At 43.5% G+C, this 25169-nt stretch overlaps 1 protein-coding gene across 4 annotated transcripts in view; it reads right to left on the bottom strand.

Moving 5' to 3' along the window:
• LAMA3 (laminin subunit alpha 3) overlaps positions 1-25169 on the bottom strand; it is a 272517-nt gene that overhangs the window by 234765 nt on the left and 12583 nt on the right. For 3 of the 4 annotated variants that reach the window (XM_042909621.1, XM_042909620.1, XM_042909619.1), the window contains exon 2: positions 1997-2149. In XM_042909621.1, the coding sequence (XP_042765555.1) occupies positions 1997-2149 (153 nt within the window). Of the gene's footprint in view, positions 1-1996; positions 2150-19839; positions 19879-25169 lie in introns of those variants that run through there. The other variant, XM_042909622.1, reaches the window with a different exon arrangement.

Here is a 25169-nt window from a genome sequence, read left to right as displayed (position 1 = left end):
AATGAACACAAATTTAGTGGCTTAAGCCAAAGCCACTTACTATCTTTCAGTTCTGTATTTCAGGAGTCCGGGCATGGCAGCTGCATTCAAAGCATTCACCAGATGCCTGGAAAGACCCACTCCCAAGTTTGTACATGTTGTTGGCAGAATCCAGTTTCTTACAGTTGTAGGATTGAGGTTCCCGCTTTTTTCCTAGCAGTTGGATGGGGCTGCTCCCAGCTTCTGGAACATTCTTAGATCCTTGCCACGTGGCCCTCTCCACAGGTAGTTTACAACATAGCAGTTTTCCTGTTCAAGGTCAGCAGGAAATTTTCTCATGCTTCAAATCTCTTCATTCGGGTAGGTCCCAGTCCCTTTTAAGAGCTCCCCTCATTAGGAGAAATCCTCAAAGATAATCTCCCTTTTGATCAACTGACTTGGGACCTTAAACATATGTGCAAAATCCCTTCATTTTTGCCATATAATGCCACTTTACCACAGGAGTGACTTCCATTATAGTGCTGCCACACTCAAAAGAGAGGGGATTACACTGGCCATGTGTGCCAAGAGGAAGGCATCCTCAGGGCCATCTTACCATACCACTGGAGAAGACTGAAACCAGGTTTTCTTGTGGACCAGCTGGCCAAACAAAGCCAAAAACTATGGTAGTCGATGTCCACAGAATCAAGATTTCTGGGAAATGCTATAAAAATATCTTGGGGTGCCTGGGTGGCTTGGTCGGTTAAGCATCCAACTTCGGCTCAGGTCATGATCTCACGGTCCATGAGTTCGAGCCCCACGTCGGGCTCTGTGCTGACCACTCGGAGCCTGGAGCCTGTTTCAGATTCTGTGTCTCCCTCTCTCTCTGCCCCATCCCCACTCATGCTCTGTCTCTCTCTGTCTCAAAAATAAATAAAGGTTAAAAAAAAATTTTTTTTTTAAAATCTTAGCCACACCCATGTTCATAGCAGCATTACTCACAATAGCCAAAAGGTGGAAGCAACTCAAGTGTCCACGGACAGATGAATGTATAAACAAATGTGGTGCACACATACAACAGAATATTATTCAACCCTAAAAAAAAAGAAGGAAACTGACACCTGCTACAGTACAGAGGAACCTTGGAGACATTATGCCATGTGAAATAAGCTGGTCACAAAGGACGAATACTGTAGGATTCCACTTACATAAGATACCCAGGGTCGCTAAATTCACACAGAGAGAAGGTAGAATGGTAGTTGCCAGGCGCTAGGGAAAAAGGAGAATGGGGAGTTGTTGTTGTTTATGGGTACAGAGTGCCGGTTTTGCAAGATGAAAAAGAATTCTGGTGACTGGTTGCACAGCAATGTGAATTTAACACAACTGAACTGTACACTTAAAAAAATGTCTAAGATGGGGTGCCTGGGTGGCTCGGTTGGTTAAACATCAGAGTTCAGCTCAGGTCATGATCTCGCAGTTCATGAGTTCGAACCCCACGTTGGGCTCTGTGCTGACAGCTCAGAGCCTGGAGCCTGCTTCGGATTCTGTGTCTCCCTCTCTCTCTTCCCCTCCCCTGCTCATGCTCTGTCTCTGTCTCTGTCTCTGTCTCTGTCTCTCTCTCAGAAAATTAACATTAAAAAAATGACTAAGATGGTGCGTTTTATATTGTGAGAACTGTACCATAATCAAAAGTAATAACAGTCTCTCTCTGCCCCTCCCCTGCTTGTGCTCTGTCTCTGTCTGTCTGTCTCTCTCTCTCAAAAATAAATAAACATTAAAAAAAGTAATAATAATAAATATGTTTGCCAATAAAACTATTTTTTACTGTTTTTAACTCTTTTGATAGACAGGTATGGGAGTCTGCACTGTGACAGACTGGATGTTAAGGGATGCAAATATTCACATAACAGTCTTCACAATGATTAATGACTTAAAACTGATGCTTATTTTTTAAATACAACTACTATTGTATCAGAAATAACCACAGAAACAATGATCCAAACTAACTTTCCCCATTCCAGCTGGAAGCGTAGCTTACCTGCCCTAGATCCAAGGTGACATTGACTTTGTTGTACTGTGTGCCTGAGGAGAGAGGAGGGCTTTGCCACCAGCGCTCAGATCCGTCAATTGCATTGGTGACTGGATGTGCTTTCCTGGGGTCCTCAGAATTGCAATAGTCACAGAACTGGCCCTGGGGGGGAAAAAGGAAAGCTCTTTTTTTGATTTTCAAGTAATTTTTTCTTATCAATTTAGTAAAGAGACAACTAAAACAAAGACCACTTCACACGGCTCAGAGATGTCAGCTGTTGAGATTCGTCATCATGTATTCTGCAGACAGTAGTGAGGCTTTTTCATCTTCATTTAATCTTAAAGCATATCACCCATTTATACCTCTGTTTATCATGATTCTAGGATATATATTATACTTATCTTCCCATCTTTTACAGCTATGTTTTTCTTGTACCAGACGACACTTTAAGACGAATCTGTTGTACCTGACATGCAAAGATTATCTGCATGTCTCTTTATGTCCTACTCTGCAATCTCCATGTCAGGCACGAGGATACAAAGAGAACCCCCGTTTGCAGTCTCAGTGGAGGCGATAAGTACACAAACAACTGTAAGGCAAGGATATAGCAAGAGTATAATAGAATTCTGGGTCAAAGGTGATACATATTCCATGGGCTCGGAAAACAAGGTGGAAGAGGCAGAATTAAGTTGCCGGTGAGGGTAGACGTGACTTTGGTGAGTATCAGTGAACGGCAAACAGGGAAGGTGCTCCAGGTAGAGGAACCAGCACCAGCAAAGGCACAGAGGCCAGCAGGTCCAGTTTAACAACAGCGTGAGTAATCAAAGACAAGACCTGAAAGATAAATGGGAAGATAAAAGCTGGTCTGTGGATACCAAAGTGAGAAGCTGATAGTTAACTCCATAGATAAATGAGAATCCATTCTTACCTGGAGTGATATCTATTTGGTATTATCATCTTTACTGAATTCTGATTCTGCTGATATCAACTCATCTTCTTTTTTTTTTTTTTTTTTTTTTTCATTTTTTTTCATCTCATCTTCTTACTGAATTACTCTTTTGGGGGAGGCAAACTCTTGATTCTGTTTTGTTTTGTTTTGTTTTGTTTGTGATGCAGAATTTTACAGACATTACCACCTGAAAAGCTGAATATATGGCCCTTTCTTATATACTGAATACATTTTAACTGGGTCCAAGGATCATGCTTATCCAGTGGTGAGCTTCACACACTAAACTGCTTTGCTCCCCAGTGAAATTACCTGAGAGCATAACTACCATACAGGAGGGGGATAAAGAAGTAAATTTACACCCACAGCCTTTCCAGAATGTTCTGCGACAAAATGGCAGCTCTGCCCCCTGACAAGCATCTTTAAAGTTCATTCTTTTTTAATTTTTGTAAATGTTTTTGTTTGGTTTTTGAGAAAGAGAGACAGGGCGCAAGCAGGGGAGGGGCAGAGAGAGAAGGAGACACAGAATCCAAAGCAGGCTCCAGGCTCTGAGCTGTCAGCACAGAGCCCGACGCGGGTTCGAAATCGTGAACCACAAGATCATGACCTGAGCCAAAGTCAGACGCTTAACCAACTGAGCCACCCAGGCGCCCCTAAAGTTCATTCTTAAGTGTTCAAAGATAAATTTGATCCTGGTGTGGAACAAAATGTGCTACCAAATGTTTTCATCTAGTGGGTAACTGAGGATTCTCCCATATGTGGTGATATATTTATATACAACTTTATCTTTTGATATTATGTGAAGACACTTGTGGAACTCAGAAGCAGCACCCTGGGATACGCAGCCCCATCAGTTCGTGTGATCAGAGACCATGTGCGTCTTCCTTGTCACCACACTTCAGCCAGTACATTGCCCTGCACATCACAGAAGCCCAATACGGGAAAGATCCCTTCAGAGATTTTTTTTAAGTTTATTTCTTTATTTTAAGAGAGAGAGAATCCCATGCAGGCTCCGCACCATCAGCATAGAACCCAACACAAGACTTGAACTCAAAATCTGCGAGATCATGACCTGAGCCGAAATCAAGAATCAAGGCGCTTAACGGACTGAGCCGCCCAGGCGCTCCACCATCAGCAATTCTTAAAAATAAATGGGGGTTAGGAGTGCCTGGGTGGCTCAGTCTGTTAAGCGGCCAACTTCAGCTCAGGTCATGATCTCGCAGTTTCTGAGCTCGAGCCCCGCGTCGGGCTCTGTGCTGACAGCTCAGAGCCTGGTACCCATTTCAGATTCTGTGTCTCCCTCTCTCTCTGCCCCTCCCCTGTTCATGCTCTGTCTCTCTCTGTCTCAAAAATAAATAAACACTAAAAAAAAATTAAAAAAATGAATAAATGGGGGTTCTTTCTACAAAATGTTGCTATTATAATAAAAAGTGTAATTAAAAACTATTTAAGATAAGACATCTAAACATCTGTCAATATTTTTCCTTTCGATGGTCTTTATTTTTCCCATTCTTTTCCAGAGAGAATTTTACCAATTTAGTTATTTATAAGGGAATTAAATTATGACTCCTCAAAGTTTACAAGATTTATATACAGTTAGAAGCAAATCTCTTCCAAGGATGTGGATGCCTATGACCTCTATTTATCTCCATCTCCATAACGTAGATGTAAGGAATGGAGATTATTCTTTTTGTTTTTTCGGTGATTCTCAATTTTCAAATAATTATGTTAACAATTAAAGTGAACATTTACAGAGCACCTTTAATGCACCAGGCATCATGCAGTTCCTATTTGCACCCTAAGATTATAACTTCTATTTTACAGTTGAGGAAACACAGTGAATTACGTTAAGTAATTTCCACAAGAATCACACAACTGGTAAAATGGTAGAAGCAAAGCTTAAGCCTAGGGCCCCAGAAATATGTGGTCCACCACCCTGTACCTCTCTTCCCCATCGAGGGGCTACAACTCTGGTTTATTAGACATTGTGGATAGTCTGTAACATACATTCCCTCCTGTAACTGGTCTTAAAGATAGCCTTCACAATAACCTAAGAGTTCCTGTTCCAAGGCCTCTCTCATTCAGAATCATATTGTTTCTGCTGATACCCTACTCCTTCTGCTACCCCAAATCAAACTGTGACCTGTTATATTACGGATAGGAACACTGGCTCCAGAGCTTTAGCACCACTAATTGTCTGATCAAGGGCTAATTACTAAAATATGAATTTTGAGTGTGTGAACAACAAATAATTTGAATGTACGTATTCAAAAAATTATAATTTCGTGAGCAAGAGAGCACTGCAGTTATCCAAGTTAGTGTCGACACTGATATTTGGCAAGCTAACTAATATAACAGATACATAAGTTAAAGATGGATTTCTGGGGCGCCTGAGTGGCTCAGTCATTTGAGCATCCAAGTCTTGATTTTGGCTCAGGTCATGACCCCAGGGTCATGGGATCAAGCCCCATTGTTGGGCTCCACACTCAGGTGCTTAAGATTCTCTCTCTCCCTCTGTCCTCCTCCCCCACTTGTGCTCTCTCTCTCTCTAAAATAAAATATAATTAAAAATTAAAAATTATAAAAAAGATGAATTTCTAGTAGTGAACTTTGCCTAGGTGACAAAAATAAGCTAAACCCTTCTGTTCATCTCTACATGTCTACATGTGTCATTAGTAAAACCTCTGGCGTTCTTCAGCTGCTGTTAAGGTGCTTGGTCCTTTTGAGAAAGCTAAGGCCATGTGGGGTCGGGGGGCTCTCACTTCATCCAATGACTAGCTCTGCACCCAGCGCTCGCCCGCACCATGGCTTCTGTCTTGGAGCTTGCCTGTGTCTGCCAGGCCTTCACCCTGCACAACAATGGAGTGACAGTCCCGGAGGAGATCAGTGTCCTCACTAAAGTAGTGGGCGTGAATGTTGAACTTGTCTGGCCAGGCTTGTTTGCAAAGGCCTTGGCCAATGTCAATGTTGGGAGCCTCCTCTGCAACGTAGAGGCTGGTGGACCTGCTGGGGGTGCTGCGGGCTGGTAGCTGGGCAGGGTCAGCGGTCAGTCCAGATGTCTGCCCTCAGTCCATCTACCATCACACCGGACTGCAGGGCACTCTTCCTGTGATGCCCCATGAGAGGTTTTTGTTGGCGGGCAGGGCAGGCGGTCAGACCAGCTGCCTGCCCCCCGTCTGCCTGCTGGGGCTGTAGCCATGCCGATCACCAGGACACTCACTCTGTGCCTCTGGCTATAAGGAATGGCCGCTGGGGATGCAGAACACTGGTGTGTGTGGTTATCTTCCCCTCTTCCCAGAGCAGGAGTCACTTTGGAGTGGCGCCGATCCCTCCTGGGGTGGTTTGCAGGGCGCGTTGGGGCAAAAGTGGCTTTGGAGGGACACATGCCAAATGGGGCAGTGGTGGATGGGGCAGGTCTGCTGGGGAATACACGGGTGCTAGCAGGATAAGTGGAGAGTACTCACACTGGTTCCCAAAACTGTCTCACTATCTACCCTGGGAAGGGAGGGGGCTGAAGAGAAATGTCACCACCAGCACCCCTGTCAGAGTGGCTAGAACCAAAAAGACAAGAAATTCAAGTGTTGGCAAGGATGTGGAGAAAAAGGTATTCTTGTGTGCCGTTGGTGGGAATGCAAATTGGTGCAGTCGCTTTGGAAAACAGTATAGAGGTTCCTCAAAAAAATAAAAATAGGATTACCATATGATTCACTAATTCCACTACTGGGTATCTACCCAAAGAAAACAAAAACACTAATTTGAAAAGATATATGCATCCCTAAGTTTATAGCAGCATTATTTACAACAGCCTACGTATGGAATCAACTCAAGTGTCCATTGGTAGACGAATGGATAGAGAACAGCAGTGTGTATATACAACAGAATGTTACTCAGCTGTAAAAAAGAATGAGATCTCTGAGGTGCCTGGGTGGCTCAGTCAGTTGAGTGTCCGACTTTGGCTCAGGTCATGATCTCATGGTTTGTGAGTTCGAGCCCCACATCGGGCTCTCTGCTGTCAGCACAGAGCCTGCTTGGGATCCTCTATCCCCCTACCCCCTCTCTCTCTGCCCGTCCCTTGCTCTCTGTCTCAAAAATAAATAAATGAACATTAAAAAAAAAAAGTGAGATCTCATCATTTGCAACAGCATGGATGGACCCAGAGGGTATTATGCTAAGTGAAATAAGTCAGACAGAGAAAGACAAATAGCATATGATTTCACTCATATGTGGAATTCAAGAAACAAACAAAATTTATTAAAAGAATTTCTAAAATCTAAATAAATGAAACAACTATTTTCTTGGATAGGGTAATATCAAAAACTTACAATTCCCCAAAGTTGATCTAAAAGTCGATACAAGTCCAACGAAAACTCAATAGAGATTCTCTTGGAGCACAGTAAGATAATTCTAAAATTTATATGGAAGAGTAAAAGACTAAGAAAAGCCAGGATATTGCTGAACAAAGAGAGCAGGGAGAAGGAAGCCTGCCCTTCGAGTATCAGGGCTTACTACGAAGCTGTTATAATTAAAACAGAGCAAGATGAGAGAAACGGTTCTCCAGGACAGAAAAGAGCCCAAAACAGACCATGCATTTTTAAAACCTTAGTTTATATACAGAGGCACTACATCAGATCAGTGAGCTAATCCATATCCAATGGAAAACAATAAAATCAAATTCCTACACAAGCCACAAATGAAAATCAGCTTCAGATGAATTAAGGACTTCATGTCAAAAATAAACTTTAAAGCCAATTAGTGAAAAATACCAGAGAATATCTTTCAGAATTTGGAGGAAGGAATGATTTCTTAAACAAGATTCAAAAAACATTGACTACAAAAGAAGAGAGGGACTTGACTATGGTACTAAAATTAAGAATATTGGTTCACCTTAAAGAAGTAGAAAGAAGAGTTACAAACTGAAAGACATTCACAGTATACAAGTGGCAGACAGTCTTTCATGACAGCTGACATCAATTCCTTCTGTGTGTGTGTGTGTGAGTGTGTGTGGCTGCCACTTCACACATCAAGAGGTAGAGGCTATCTTCCCTGGAGATTATTCTCTCCTCTCGAATCCAGACTGACTTCATTATTTGCAGAAGCAACATTCTGGGATTTTTGAGCAAAGGCCTTCAAAGGACTAGCGGATTCTGCCTTCCTCCTCTTGCAAGCCAACCTCCAGGTAAGAAGGCCAACTACCCCCAGATCACCATGCTATGAGAAAGCCCCCGCTAAGCAAATGGAGAGGACACACGGAAGACCACAGAGACATCTGACATGTTCATAAAGCCTCTGGGACCGTCCAGTCCTGCCTAGGCAGCTACTGAATACACCTGAGCTATTCCAGGTGACACCGCATGGAGCAGAAGAACCATCTAGCTGAGCCCCGTCACCCCACAGAATAACGAGAAAAAAAATTATCGTTTTAAGCCATTAAGTTTTGGGGTGCTGTCTTACACAAGAATCAATACCTGAACCAAAAACATAAAATCAACAAAGAATTCTCATCAGAAATATACGCCAAACTTCTGCCAATCAATAAGGAAAGTATAAACAGATCACTAAAAAAAAGGGCAAAAGTAGGAATAGGTATTTTACAGAGAGGAAACACATACATCAGGAAGCATTCAAAGAAATGTTCACTCTCACCACCGTTAGTGATCAAGGCAGACCACAGGGTAATACTGTTCAAAATGTGAGGATAAGGGGGCTTCTGGGAAGATGGCAGCGCAGGAGGACGCTGGGCTCACTGCGTCCTGCAGATCACTTAGATTCCACCCACACCTGCCTAAATAACCCAGAAAACCGCCAGGAGACTAGCAGAAACGGAGTCTCTGGAGCCAAGCGCAGACGAGAGGCCCACGGAAGAGGGTAGGAAGGGCGGCGAGGCAGTGCGCACTACACGGACTGGCGGGAGGGAGCCGGGGAGAAGGGGCAGCCCGCCGGCCAAGCAGAGCCCCCCGAGTCTGGCTGGCAAAAGCGGAGGGGCCGGACGGAGTGTGTTCGGACAGCAAGTGGGACTTAACATCTGGAAGGTTACAAGTTAACAGATCTGCTCAGAGAACGGGAGGGCTGGAGGACAACGGGAGGGAGAGTTGTTGAGCCCCGGACGACAGAGCTCAGCTTGGCGGGGAACAAAGGCACTGGCCAGCGCCATCTCCCTCGCCCATCCGCAGCGAAAATTCCAAAGGAAACCAGTTCTTGTCAGGGAACTGGCTTGCACCAGGCAAACACCCAACACTGTGCTTCTGCAGATCCATCCCTCCAGCAGGTCTGACTCCCTCCCGGTGCCACAGGGCCCCTCCCAAAGCTGATCTCCAAAGGAAAAGTGAGCTGAGCCTGCCCCTCCCACCCCTGTGCACCTTGCCGATCCACCCCAGCTAATACGCCACATCCCCAGCACCACAAGCCTGGCAGTGTGCAAGTAGCCCAGACGGGCCACGCCACCCCACAGTGAATCCCGCCCCTAGGAGAGGGGAAGAGAAGGTACACACCAGTCTGACTGTGGACCCAGCGGTGGGCTGGGGCAGACATCAGGTCTGACTGCGGCCCTGCCCACCAATGCAAGTTATTCAAGACAGCACAGGGGAAGTGCCCTGCAGTCCTGCACCACTCCAGGGACTAGCCAAAATGACGAAACGGAAGAATTCCCCTCAGAAAAACATCCAGGAAATAACAACAGCTAACGAACTGATCAAAAATGATTTAAACAATATAACAGAAAGTGAATTTAGAATAATAGTCATAAAATTAATCGCTGGGCTTGAAAACAGTATAAAGGACAGCAGAGAATCTCTTGCTACAGAGATCAAGGGACTAAGGAACAGCCAGGAGGAGCTAAAAAAATGCTATCAATGAACTGCAAAATAAAATGGAGACAACTACGGCTCGGATTGAAGAGGCAGAGGAGAGAATAAGTGAACTAGAAGATAAAATTATGGAAAAAGAAGAAGCTGAGAAAAAGAGAGATAAAAAAATCCAGGAGTATGAGGGGAAAATTAGAGAACTAAGTGATCACTAAAGAGAAATAATATATGCATAATTGGTATTCCAGAGGAGGAAGAGAGAGGGAAAGGTGCTGAAGGTGTACTTGAAGAAATCATAGCTGAGAACTTCCCGGATCTGGGGAAGGAAAAAGGCATTGAAATCCAAGAGGCACAGAGAACTCCCTTCAGACGTAACTTGAATCGATCTTCTGCACGACATATCATAGTGAAACTGGCAAAATACAAGGATAAAGAGAAAATTCTGAAAGCAGCTAGGGATAAACGTGCTCTAACATATAAAGGGAAACTGATAGGAGCGCCTGGGTGGCTCAGTCGGTTGAGCGTCCGACTTCAGCTCAGGTCACGATCTCACGGTTCATGAGTTCGAGCCCCGCGTCAGGCTCTGAGCTGATGGCTCAGAGCCTGGAGCCTGCTTCCGATTCTGTGTCTCCCTCTCTCTCTGCCCCTCCCCCATTCATGCTCTGTCTCTCTCTGTCTCAAAAATAAATAAACATTAAAAAAAAAAATTTAAAGGGAGACCGATAAGACTCGTGACGGATCTCTCTACTGAAACTTGGCAGGCCAGAAAGGAATGGCAGGAAACCTTCAATGTGATGAACAGAAAAAATACGCAGCCGAGAATCCTCTATCCAACAAATCTGTCATTTAGAATAGAAGGACAGATAAAGGTCTTCACAAACAAACAAAAACTGAAGGAATTCATCACCACTAAACCAGCCCTACAAGAGATCCTAAGGGGGATCCTGTGAGACAAAGTACCAGAGACATCGCTACAAGCATGAAACCTACGGACATCACAATGACTCTAAACCCGTATCTTTCTATAATAACAATGAATGTAAATGGACTAAATGCGCCAACCAAAAGACATAGGGTATCAGAATGGATAAAAAAAAAACAAGACCCATCTATTTGCTGTCTACAAGAGACTCATTTTAGACCTGAGGACACTTTCAGATTGAAAGTGAGGGGATGGAGAACTATTTATCATGCCACTGGAAGTCAAAAGAGAGCTGGAGTAGCCATACTTGTATCAAACTAGACTTTAAATTAAAGGCTGTAACAAGAGATAAAGAAGGGCATTATATAATAATTACAGGGTCTATCCATCAAGAAGTACTAACAATTATAAATGTCTATGCGCCGAATACGGGAGCCCCCAAATATATAAAACAATTACTCACAAACATAAGCAACCCTATTGACAAGAATGTGGTAATCGCAGGGGACTTTAATACCCCACTTACAACAATGGATAGATCATCTAGACACATGGTCAATAAAGAAACAGGGCCCTGAATGATACATTGGATCAGATGGACTTGACAGATATATTTAGAACTCTGCATCCCAAAGCAACAGAATATACTTTCTTCTCGAGTGCACATGGAACATTCTCCAAGATAGATCACATACTGGGTCACAAAACAGCCCTTCATAAGTATACAAGAATTGAGATCATACCATGTGTACTTTTGGACCACAATGCTATGAAGCTTGAAATCAACCACAGGAAAAAGTCTGGAAAACCTCCAAAAGCATGGAGGTTAAAGAACACCCTACTAAAGAATGAGTGGGTCAACCAGGCAATTAGAGAAGAAATTTAAAAATATATGGAAACAAACGAAAATGAAAATACAACAATCCAAACACTTTGGGATGCAGCGAAGGCAGTCCTGAGAGGAAAATACATTGCAATCCAGGCCTATCTCAAGAAACAAGAAAAATCCCAAATACAAAATCTAACAGCACACCTAAAGGAAATAGAAGTAGAGCAGCAAAGACAGCCTAAACCCAGCAGAAGAAGAGAAATAATAAAGATCAGAGCAGAAATAAACAATATAGAATCTAAAAAAACTGTAGAGCAGATCAATGAAACCAAGAGTTGGTTTTTTGAAAAAATAAACAAAATTGATAAACCTCTAGCCAGGCTTCTCAAAAAGAAAAGGGAGATGACCCAAATAGATAAAATCATGAATGAAAATGGAATTATTACAAACAATCCCTCAGAAATACAAGCAATTATCAAGGAATACTATGAAAAATTACATGCCAACAAACTGGACAACTTAGAAGAAATGGACAAATTCCTAAACACCCACACACTTCTAAAACTCAAACAGGAGGAAATAGAAAGCTTGAACAGACCCATAACCAGTGAAGACATTGAATCAGTTATCAAAAATCTCCCAACAAATAAGAGTCCAGGACCAGATGATTTCCCTGGGGAATTCTACCAGACATTTAAAGCAGAGATAATACCTATCCTTCTCCAGCTATTCCAAAAAGTAGAAAGGGAAGGAAAACTTCCAGACTCATTCTATGAAGCCAGCATTACTTTGATTCCTAAACCAGACAGAGACCCAGTAAAAAAAGAGAACCACAGGCCAATATCCCTGATGAATATGGATGAAAAAATTCTCAATAAGATACTAGCAAATTGAATTCAACAGTTTATAAAAAGAATTATTCACCATGATCAAGTGGGATTCATTCCTGGGATACAGGGCTGGTTCAACATTCGCAAATCAATCAACATGATACATCACATTAATAAAAGAAAAGATAAGAACCATATGATCCTGTCAATCGATGCAGAAAAAGCATTTAACAAAATTCAGCATCCTTTCTTAATAAAAACCCTCGAGAAAGTCGGGATAGAAGGAACATACTTAAACATCATAAAAGCCATTTATGAAAAGCCCACAGCTAATATCATCCTCAATGGGGAAAAACTGAGAGCTTTCCCCCTGAGATCAGGAACACGACAGGGATGCCCACTCTCACCGCTGTTGTTTAACATAGTGTTGGAAGTGCTAGCATCAGCAATCAGACAACAAAAGGAAATCGAAGGCATCAAAATTGGCAAAGATGAAGTCAAGCTTTCACTTTTTGCAGATGACATGATATTATACATGGAGAACCCTACAGACTCCACCAAAAGTCTGCTAGAACTGATACATGAATTCAGCAAAGTTGCAGGATACAAAATCAATGTACAGAAATCAGTTGCATTCTTATACACTAATAATGAAGCAACAGAAAGACAAATAAAGAAACTGACCCCATTCACAATTGCACCAAGAAGCATAAAATACCTAGGAATAAATCTAACCAAAGATGTACAAGATCTGTATGCTGAAAACTACAGAAAGCTTATGAAGGAAATTGAAGAAGATATAAAGAAATGGCAAAACATTCCGTGCTCATGGGTTGGAAGAATAAATATTGTTAAAATGTCAATAATACCCAAAGCTATCTACACATTCAATTCAATTCCAATCAAAATTGCACCAGCATTCTTCTTGAAGCTAGAAAAAGCAATCCTAAAATTCATATGGAACCACAAAAGGCCCCGAATAGCCAAAGTAATTTTGAAGAGGAAGACCAAAGCAGGAGGCATCACAATCCCAGACTTTAGCCTCTACTACAAAGCTGTAATCATCAAGACAGCATGGTATTGGCACAAAAAAAGACACATAGACCAATGGAATAGAATAGAAACCCCAGAACTAGACCCACAAAAGTATGGTCAACTAATCTTTGACAAAGCAGGAAAGAATATCCAATGGAAAAAAGACAGTCTCTTTAACAAATGGTGCTGGGAGAACAGGACAGCAACATGCAGAAGAATGAAACTAGACCACTTTCTGACACCATTCACAAAAATAAACTCAAAATGGATAAAGGACCTGAATGTGAGACAGGAAACCATCAAAACACTAGAGGAGAAAGCAGGAAAAGACCTCTCTGACCTCAGCTGCAGCAATTTCTTACTTGACACATTCCCCAAAGGCAAGGGAATTAAAAGCAAAAATGAACTATTGGGACCTCATCAAGATAAAAAGCTTCTGCACAGCAAAGGAAACAATCAACAAAACTAAAAGGCAACCAACAGAATGGGAAAAGATATTTGCAAATGACATATCGGACAAAGGGCTAGTATCCAAAATCTATAAAGAGCTCACCAAACTCCACACCCGAAAAACAAATAATCCAGTGAAGAAATGGGCAGAAGACATGAATAGACACTTCTCTAAAGAAGACATCTAGATGGCCAACAGGCACATGAAAAGATGCTCAACATCGCTCCTCATCAGGGAAATACAAATCAAAACCACACTCAGATATCACCTCACGCCAGTCAGACTGGCCAAAATGAACAAATCAGGAGACTATAGATGCTGGAGAGGATGTGGAGAAACGGGAACCCTCTTGCACTGTTGGTGGGAATGCAAATTGGTGCAGCCACTCTGGAAAAGTGTGGAGGTTCCTCAAAAAATTAAAAACAGACCTACCCTATGACCCAGCAGTAGCACTGCTAGGAATTTATCCAAGGGATACAGGAGTACTGATGCATAGGGGCATTTGTACCCCAATGTTTATAGCAGCACTTTCAACAATAGCCAAATTATGGAAAGAGCCTAAATGTCCATCAACTGATGAATGGATAAAGAAATTATGGTTTATATACACAATGGAGTACTACGTGGCAATGAGAAAGAATGAAATATGGCCCTTTGTAGCAACATGGATGGAACTGGAGAGTGTGATGCTAAGTGAAATAAGCCATAGAGAGAAAGACAGATACCATATGTTTTCACTCTCATGTGGATCCTGAGAAACTTAACAGAAACCCATGGGGGAGGGGAAGGGAAAAAAAATGAGGTTAGAGTGGGAGAGAGCCAAAGCATATGAGACTCTTAAAAACTGAGAACAAACTGAGGGTTGATGGGGGGGTGGGAGGGAGGGAAGGGTAGGTGATGGGCATCGAAGAGGGCATCTTTTGGGATGAGCACTGGGTGTTGTATGGAAACCAATTTGACAATAAATTTCATATATTAAAAAAAAACAAAACAAAAACAAAAAACAAAATGTGAGGATAACCAGGATTGGAAAGGATATGGTATGAGTATGAATCGGCACAAAGACTTTGGAAACTGTTTTGGCATTATCTCATAATGTCGAAAATTCACATTTCTTGTGACCCAGGAATTCTACTCGCAAGCTCATAACCCATAAATTCTTGCACAATCTTGATGACATCATGTTCAAGAATATTCACAGAAGCACTGTTCACAAGGTCAAAATCCTGGGAATAACCTAATTACCCAGCCACAGGAGTGACAATGAATCACAGCAGTGTATTTACACAAGGAATTAATAAATGACCAACAATGAATAAATGAATATATTTGACAACACGAGCAACCCAAATGAGAAGGACTTACTATTTAGGAATATACAGAGTTGTAATGAAAACTGTATACAAAAGAAAAATTAATAAAGGATTCAGAATGATGGTTACCCCAGACTGTGGGAAACAGAGAGACAGGAGGTGAGGAAACTGTATGGTTAGATAGATGTTATTATCAAGGCATTGTTTTTGGTTTTGGTAGCAGATACTTGGATGCTTGTTATACTATTTAAAATCCATCCATCCATCCATCCACATATACATTAAGTCAGACCATGCAAGGACCAATGATGAAAGCATGTCATTAAACAGAGGGTTATGAATAACCCATAATCCAACTCTGCCTCTGAGGTCCAATATTTTTTAAATACCCATAAATAGGGGCGCCGGGGTGGCTCAGTCATTTAAGCATCTGACTCTTGATCTCAGCTCAAGTCATGATCTCACAGTTTGTGGGTTGGAGCCCCGCATCGGGCTTTGTGCAGACAGCGTGGAGCCTGCTTTGGATTCTGGGTCTCTCTCTCTCTCTCTCTCTCTCTCTCTCTCTCTCTCCCCCTTCTCTCTCTCTCTCTCTCTCTTTTTCTCTCCCTCTCTCTCTCTCAAAATAAATAAACTTAAAAAAAACAACCTTAGGAGTAAATGAAAGCAAGACCAAAACTGAGAGAAGTCAGAGAAGAGGGGGACAAAGAGAAGAGGAGGATTCTTTCACTCTTGTGTTCGATTATTCATCCATCCATGTGACAAACCTGTGCAGGTATTCCTCTGTATTCCAGAGAGGAGGACACTAAAAGACAAGGACAAGGGACTTCTCTTGAGAATAGGGACAAGGGATGCATGCTCTGAATTGTGTCAAGGCTATTATTAGCTTAGCCGTATGGAAAACAGCAAATATAACAGAAGGGGCTAGAAGGAAAGGGGACAGAATTGTTCAAATAAACAATGAAACAGAGTTGAGATCTAAGGTTGGAAGGTCCCAGAAGAGAAGCCCAATGTTTCAGAGACCCACCAAGTGGCTTTTTCAGAAGCACAGGAAAAAAGTCTTTCCTAGTTCCTAACATTTTTGATGACTGTCCTCAGCTAAAATCCTCTCCTATACAATGCTTCCCATCTAAATTCACTGTATAACACTGTAAGGTTCTAAGAAACTAGAGGCCGATATTACAGCAGTGCTCCCTAATATAATTTTATTGTTTGAACACTCATTCCTTTATTCGCCGTTTCAGAACTGTCTACACATGTAGAGCACTGAGTTGGATGGCAGGGATTAAAAACAAACACACAAACACTAAGAGTTGACCCCTGTCCCTAAAGATTTAGCGAGAAGAGAAGTGGCTGAAACACCACGTATTACTGAAAGGTGTTGGAATCGAGCTGGCACAGGGATGTGGGAAAGCAAGAGAGGCATGCCATGCTTGATTTTGCTTTATCTTCACAACACTCCCAGGCTTATATCGAGGTATTGAGAACTCAAAGGTTTGAGGAAGAGAAGGCTCAGAGAGGTGAAGTGCCTCACCTCAAACCACACAGCCAGGACGTGTAGGAACCAGGCCCTGTGTGTGGGTCTGGTAATGTTACTCACAGCCAGATGCCTTCCATGCTGATCTAGCTGCTCTGGGAGCTCCATCAACTAGCCCTGTCTTACATTTGGACGGACTGAAACAGCAGTTATGCAACTTTCCACACACCTGCCCCCAACCTGGGACAGAGACCCGGTTCCGGAAAGTACCCTGTCCCACAGAAGTGTGGATGAATGCCCTCATGGCAGGCTCGGCAAACCCAGCAACAGGAGCACTTAGCCACACTTGGCCGTCAACAGCCAAATTACATATCAGCTCGTTCATGCCACCACAACCTTCTCCTAGCCATCACTCACAAAAGTCCCCAAGCCACATGCCTTAAAGGCACTATCTCAAGTCCTCAACCCAAGCCAGCCGGAGCCCTGATGTGCAGAACATTCTGGAGTGTGCCCATTCCAAACATAAGATTGCTCTTCCCAGGGGGGCCTGGGTGGTTCAGTCAGTTAAGTGTCCTGACTCTTGGTTTTGGCTCAGGTCATGCTCTCAGGGTTCATGAGATTGAGCCCAGAGTTGGGCTCTGAGCTGACACCAGGAAGCCTGCTTGGGATTCTCTCTCTCCCTCTCTCTCTCTCTCTCTATCCCTCCCCTGCTTGTTCTCTCTCTCCCTCTCTCTCTCCTCTCTCTCTCCTCTCTCTCTCTCAAAATAATAAAATAAATAAACTTAAAAACCAGACTGCTCCTTCCCAGACCTTCTTCAGAATTCCCCCTTCTGAAAGGCACAAAAGCACATCAGTGTGGTTACTGATGATTAAGACAAGCAGTTTGCCCATTTCCTGCAGACCCATATGTCTGCACAGGGTGGATGAAGCGTAATTACACAGCACAAGAGAGCGCCCAGCTCTGCACCCCACAGATTTCACCCCACAAGTGCAGCATACACATGTAGTGTGCTGAGGTCCCAGAGGTAAGGATTTGAGAAATCTTTAAAGCAAAGGGCTCAAGGTTGGTTCCAGGTATTTTTTTTTAATGTTTATTTTTTTTTTAATGTTTATTTATTTTTGAGAGAGACAGAGACAGAGACATAGCGTGAGTGGGGAAGGGGCAGAGAGAGAAGGAGACACAGAATCTGAAGCTCCAGGTTCTGAGCTGTCAGCACAGAGCCCAACGCAGGGCTGGAACTCACCAACCACGAAATCATGACCTGAGCTGAAGTCAGATGCTCAACTGACAGAGCCACCCAGGCACCCCAATTCCAGGTATTTTTTTAAAGATAAGAAAAATTTTTGCAGAGAAGAAAATGGCTACAAAATGTACACTTATTACTCAGAAATGGTGTCCCTACAAGCCAAATTCTGGAGGTTTTCTTTTTTCAACTCATTTCAAGAAGGTGCGTTTCGGAGTAGAACGATGGAGGTTTAAATCCTGCCTCCACAAGTTACATGTTCGCCGAAGTATTTAGCCTCCCTTGAGCCCTGTTTTCTCTTTGTTAAAATGGGCTAATCCTCCAATCATATGCAGTGGTTGTAAAGAGTCAATGAGATGTCATCCATAAAGTGATCCCTCACCATCAGGATTGCCAGCAGGCCACTGGGGTGTTTGTTTAAAATTCAGATCTCAAAAAAAAAAAAAAAATTAAAAAAAAAAAAAAGGGGCGCCTGGGTGGCGCAGTCGGTTGGGCGTCCGACTTCAGCCAGGTCACGATCTCGCAGTCCGTGAGTTCGAGCCCCGCGTCAGGCTCTGGGCTGATGGCTCAGAGCCTGGAGCCTGTTTCCGATTCTGTGTCTCCCTCTCTCTCTGCCCCTCCCCCATTCATGCTCTGTCTCTCTCTGTCCCAAAAATAAATAAATGTTGAAAAAAAAAAATTTTAAATTCAGATCTCAGGTTCTGCACCCCTGCCTGGAGGCTGTGTCTCTGGGGAGGGGCAGACCAAGAATCAGAATTTTTTTTCTATAGGTATTATCTTTTTTTTTTTTTTTTAGTGTTTATTTATTTTTGAGAGAGAGAGAGAGAAACAGACAGAGTGCGAGCTGGGGAGAGGCAGAGAGAGGGAGACACAGAATCCGAAGCAGGCTCCAGGCTCTGAGCCGTCAGCACAGAGCCCGATGCGGGGCTCGAACTCAGGAACCATGAGATCATGACCTGAGCTGAAGTCAGACGCTTAACCGACCGAGCCACCCAGGTGCCCCAAGAATCAGAATTTTTAGCAAGTGCCTCAGCTGAATCTTCCACACACTGCAGTCTGGGACCACAGAGGCAGCGGTGACAGGCACAGGCAGAGTGACCACTAGTCACTAGTGACCCTCTCAGCAGCAGCCACAGAAGTAGCTGCATGGATGGCAGTGATGACCAAAGGGAACATCTACATGCTAGACAGGACACCTTGCACTTTGCACACGGTGACTTGATTTGCACGATAAATCTATCAAGGTAAGTGCAATCATTAGGCCCTTTTGCAGATAAGGAGACAGAGGCTCAAAGAGGTTGAGCAACTTGCCCAAGTGGTGCCGCTGAGACAGGAACCCAGGGAAGGATGCTCAGATACAGTGTTTCACTCTATTCTCTTTTACTCTCCTAGAAATTAATTCACACATTCTCGATGCTCCTCAAACCTCCTCCTTCCTCTTCCCTCTTCCCTTCTCCTGATGAATTTACTGAATTTGCTCATATTCCTAACCCACAAATTTCCCTGCATTTGTGCCCACACACCCTCCTTGCCTCCCACTGCTGCAGAGAAGCTGTCTGTGCTCCAAAGTTGCCCCATCTCCCACAAAGACTGAATCTGTCCCTCCTGCCCAAGGGCTCAAGGGCTTTGCATCTGCAATTACACCCTCTAAACACACACACTCTCCTGCATCTCAATTTAGCACTCTACTGGATCATTCCTATCAGGAGACAAACACACAACCCCCCACTTCCCACTTTCCCCTCAATCACTCTATTCAACCCACGCTGACACAAGTATGTTCCTGCCTCAGCGTCTTTGCATTTACTGTTCCCTCTCTGGAGAACATGCTTTTCCCAGACTTAAATCCCTTCTCTGAGAAGTCCTCCTTGTCCACTCCATCAAAAGCAATGCTGTACTCTGCCATCTGCTTCTATTGTCCCAACCGCTTCTCTGCCTTCTGGCTAAGATCAAGTACACTTGCATTGTCTTATCTGCTTTCTCTTTCTTCTGAGCAGGAAGCACTTACCATTTGCTAATTTTGCCATCATCTTTAATGCACTGTAAGTGCCTTGGTAGCAGAGACTTGTTCACTACCCAGAACAGCATCTGGCAGAAAGTAGGCACTTAACATTTGTTCATTTAGTAGGTCAATTAAAATGGCATAAGCTATTTTGTTACTTCAAGAAATATACTAGAAATTGACAAACGAGTTAATCAGTGATGAAGAGGAGCAGATGGATAAAAGAAATGTGTGTGTGTGCGTGTGTGTGTGTGTGTGTGTGAGAGAGAGAGAGAGAGAGAGAGAGAGAGAGAGAGATTTGACCTTTAATGTCAGAAGCTAAACTCCTGATGTTAAAAAAAACAACAGGAAATTATAGACTTACACCCTTGTCACTAAACTCACCAGAAAACACAGTGTAATTAAATCGAATCCTGCTTTTTCTCCTCTAATGGAAATCGACTTGCTCATTCCCTCAGGGACTCCCAGGGCCCATCCTCAGCTCCTAACTTCTGACCACCTGCCTGCTCTGGCCAGGAAGCGCTACTTGTGCTCAACTCAGCTCTCCCATCTTTAGCTGGTACCTCTCCTGTTTCAGAGACTTCTCAGTCGCTTACCTTCCCGTCGTGGCCAAATCAGAGAGCAAAGAAAGAAAATGCTGGTCATTCTGTTGGCCATAACATGTTTCTCCCCTGTGATTTCTTTCCATTCAAGAGGTTTCCCTCTCCCAATCTACCCCAGCTATCCCATCTGGCCTCTTTATCAAGGCCTTGATATCTCTACTTTTTCAATAACCTTTAATTAGAGTTACCACTTATTAAATACTATGTCCCAGATGCACATGGTTTTCTTCACGTAATCTTCAGAATAACCTTATGAACTAAATGGTATTTATTGTATCCCCATTTTACAAAAGATGAAACCAAGGCTCACAGAGGTTATCTGACTCACCCAGGATCACATCCTTAGGAAGAGTTGCTTTCAGAGCGAGCTCGATTAATTCCAAAGCCCATGTTCTTAATTCTGACACTATACAATCTACTTTTGGGCGTTCCAGGACCAACCGGTTCCTTCTTGAAAGAGCCCCAGAAGTTCTTTCTGCAAGTTTTTAAACTCCTATTTTAATGATCTCCATAGATTCCTCTTCCTTCCACTTCTCCCTCTATTCTCGTTCCATGTCGTTCGTGTTGGCATTTCACTGGCAATAAGGGGTCACCTGAACTTGTACTCGCATGTAGGTCACCTGCTCTAACACAAGCTCAGGTTTACGAAGTGAGCCATGTCACATTTTTGCTTGCCCACTCAGTGCCCCAAACCCAAAGTACTTTCTCCTAAGAGTTTCATGCCAAAGCCTAGATTTGTGAGAACAGGTCTGCCCTAATTGTACATTCATTCAACCATCAGCTACTGACCTGCTAAAAGTGAGACACTGCCCTTAGGGAGATAGTCTGACCCTGATCTGATTCATTCCTCAAGCCAAGCCTTTCTCTTTCAATTCCATTTCAGTTATTGATCTCCTTACAAAGTAGTTATACTCATCACTTCTATTTTCCCACTGTCCCGTTCCCCCAACTCTTTTGTACAATGTTTTAATTTTTTTTTACGATTTCAAGTTAATTTATTTATTTTCAGAGAGGCAGAGAGAGAGGGAGAGAGAATCCCAAGCAGGCTCTGCACTCACAGTGGGGCTCAATCCCACAAATGTCAGATCATAACCTGAGCTGAAATCAAGAGTTGGACACTCAACCAACTGAGCTACCCGGGCGCCCCATGTCTAACGTTTTTGAATTTCATCAGTCACCTAAATTCTTCTGAGGACCAGAAAGGGCATAAATACATACAAAAATAAAATGAAGTATTTATAAATTCTGGAAAGGATACAGAAGTCTCTTTCAGGCGTAACATTCAAAATACATGGGGCACCTGGATGGCTCAGTGGGTTAAGTGTCAGGCTTCCACCCAGGTCATGATCTCAAGGTTTGTAAGTTCGAGCCCGCATCGGACTCCCTGCTGTCAGCACAGAGCCTGCTTCAGATCCTCTTTCCCAATCTCCCTCTGCTCCTTCCCCACTCATATGCTTTCTCTCTCTCAAAAATAATAAATAAAAAAATATTTTAATACATAACTAGGGCAGCATGGCCTCCTGAATTCCTAGAACATGACACGCACATTCCTACCTCCAAGCCCTGGTACCTGTTCCCTCTGCATGGAACACATTTTCCCACCCTCTTGATGGGGCTGATTTCTTCTCAACCCTTGGGTTTCTGTACCAATAAGACCTCCTTAGGAAAGCCTCTCCATCTACCCAACCTAGAGAAGTTTCCCTTCATTAATCACTATGACAAAATCCTGTTAACTCTCTCCAAGACACAATAGCAGTCTAGAATTATATTTGTTTACTCATTGGTTGCAGTCTCTCCTTAGAATGTCACCTCCATGCAGGCAGGGACTTTCCCTGCCTTGTTCAGATTTGTATTCTTGGCCCACTGCATCCCCATCCTCTGTGCCTGGCACATAAGTGTCAATTTATATTTGTTCAATACAGGAACAGATGATATTACACACAAATGTGTGTACACACACATCTCCAGGTAGCAGTTCTTTCCTTCATTGATAAGAATCTACATTAAGAAGCATCCACGGGGCGGGGCACCTGGGTGGCTCAGTCGGTTAAGCATCCGACTTTGGCTCAGGTCACAATCTCACATTTGTGAGTTCGAGCCCCGCGTCAGGCTCTGTGCTGACAGTTCGGAGCCTGGAGCCTGCTTTGGATTCCGTGTCTCCCTCTCTCTCTGCTCCCGCTCACTCTCTCTCTCTCTCTCTCTCAAAAGTAAATAAAAACATTAAAAATTAAAAAAAAAAGAAGAAGAAGAAGAAGCATCCACAAAACTTCTACCAGCTCCTTTGAGCTTCCAGATGCTGAGATGATCAGTGAGGACAACAAGCCAATCTGAAAGTAGTAATCAAAATTGTATTCACTTACTGTAATAGTGAAGGCAAGAGACAAAAGGTGCCGGCGTCCCAGTGATCCACTTTTCCCCATGGTACAGCACCAGGCAGGGGTCAAATGACAGGAGAAGTATCTCACTCCCCAGGGACCCAAGTCCAAAGGCTCCTGCCTTTTTATGAGCCCAGAGGGTTGACAATGAGGAGAAGGGAAGAGCAGGAGTAGAAAAACAGTCAGAGTGGGGAAAACTGCCTCAGCCCTAGCACCCATGAGAAGTCCCCGTGGAGGCACCTGGGAAGTGCCAGGGACCTCCACTAGAGGTCTCTCAATAGAGGCTCCGGGGCTGAGAATGCAGAAACACATATGGGCACGGCTGGTACCAGGGGGACCCGAATCCTTGGCTGCAAGTCCCTCCTTGTGTACAGGTCTGGTGTGGGAAGCACAGCTTCCCCATGAGCCCTGCCAGTCAAAGCCTTGTAGCTGTCTACGGATGGGCCTAAAAGATGGCACACAGGATTTTGACCTAGCAGAGGGCTCTCTTCTCAAAATATCCCTTCAGTGGTTGAGTACACTCTGCCCTGGCAGCTCTTTATTTATTTATTTATTTATTTATTTTTTAACGTTTATTTATTTTTGAGACAGAGAGAGACAGAGCATGAATGGGGGAGGAGCAGAGAGAGAGGGAGACACAGAATCTGAAACAGGCTCCAGGCTCTGAGCTGTCAGCACAGAGCCCGACGCGGGGCTCGAACTCACGGACCGTGAGATCATGACCTGAGCCGAAGTCGGACGCTTAACCGACCAAGCCACCCAGGCGCCCCTGGCAACTCTTTCCATAGCCGATCTCAATCCCTTGTGCTGCAACATGACACATCCCCTTCTATTTTGTCTTCAGTGAAGGTGGAGAACCGCCAGTTACAAACATCTCCGTAATGGCTCTGAAGGCCCCTGGCCTCATCTTCCTTGTGGTTAGTCAAGCAGTTCTACCATGGTTTGTTTCAGCCCCAATCCTCCTAAGCTAGAGTGGTAAGTGCTGTATGTAAGAGCCAGAGAAAACAACACCCAGGACCAAAGCGAGCAAGCGATCAAAGAGAAGGAGGCTGCAGGTAACACCAAGTGAATGAAAGTTACAAAGACTTCCATGGTGCTCAGGGAAACGGAAGGAAGACTTTATCACTACTGGAAAGAGTCACTTCCATGGCTATATTTTTACTCAGATGGAAGTCTACTAAGTTGACCTAAAAGATCATGAAATAAAACAAAAGAAAAAAAAAAAAAACTCAACTAGTTTATGGCAATCTTACCAAGAGATTTTTCCTAATGAGGTCTCCCTCCATTTTCTGTTCATATTTCTGGTTCATTAAAAACATTCAAAATCACATTAAAGATACATTAAGTGATCAGGTGTCAAAATGAAATAGGAAAGCCACCTGGAAACAGAGAAGACAGACAGGAACATGTGAAAGTCTGACGTTTTTTGTTCTCATCAAATCCCTGTGCAAACTACCTTGCATAGAATCTCTGCCACCAGTGCCTTCTGTGCACACAAATCCTCAGCAATATTTAGTCTCTGCAGAGCCAATCCCAGGACATAGGGAATTGGGTCTTTCATTTCACAACCCCACCCTTCCCCTGACGTAGCCCGTGAGCCCTCATTAGTGGGAAAGGAATCATCCAACCACTGGGCTCTATGCAGAAAGGAATCCAAGGCTCACAGTATCCAGGAAACTTCCACGGTCTCACCTGCATTAGTCAATCCTTATTTTACGCCCCTCTGATATGTTCTTCATATTTAAAGATGCCTCAGTGTGGGTGATCCCTAAATATTTGTTCAGCCAAGAACAATACTCATTCTACTTAGAGATATTTTGAGTTGCTAGGTGGCAAAGTCTCAAAAGCAGAGACCCTAGAACTACCTGGAGAGTCTCATGAAGGGCCCTTCATCCTCCACTCTCCCATTACACAGATAACTCATACACTGAATAGTCAAGAAGTACTACTGACTCACTGAGAGACTGATTATCTGATTTAAAGTTACTAATATGGACTGAATAGTTATGCCCCCCTAATTTCATATGTTAAAGACCTAACCCCCAAGATGATGGTATTAGGATGAGTTGAATGGGCTTAGTGCCCTTACAAGAGAGGCCCCAGAGAGATCCCTCACCTTTCCCACCATGTGAGGACATAGCAAAAAAATATAAACTAGAAGTGGGCCTTCACCAGACACTGAATCTGCCCTTGACCTCGGATTTCCCAGCCTCTAGAACCGTGAGAAATAAATTTCTGTTGCTTGTAAGTTACCCAATCTATAGTATTTTGTTATGGCAGCCCGAACCAACTAACAGTGTATTAGTCTCCCAGGGCCACCATTGAAAACGCTGTGCCATAAACCGGCTTAGAACAACAG

This window comes from Panthera leo, chromosome D3, assembly GCF_018350215.1.
Source record: "Panthera leo isolate Ple1 chromosome D3, P.leo_Ple1_pat1.1, whole genome shotgun sequence".
Classification (NCBI taxonomy): Eukaryota; Metazoa; Chordata; class Mammalia; order Carnivora; family Felidae; genus Panthera; species Panthera leo.
This window is presented reverse-complemented; position numbering and strand designations above follow the sequence as displayed.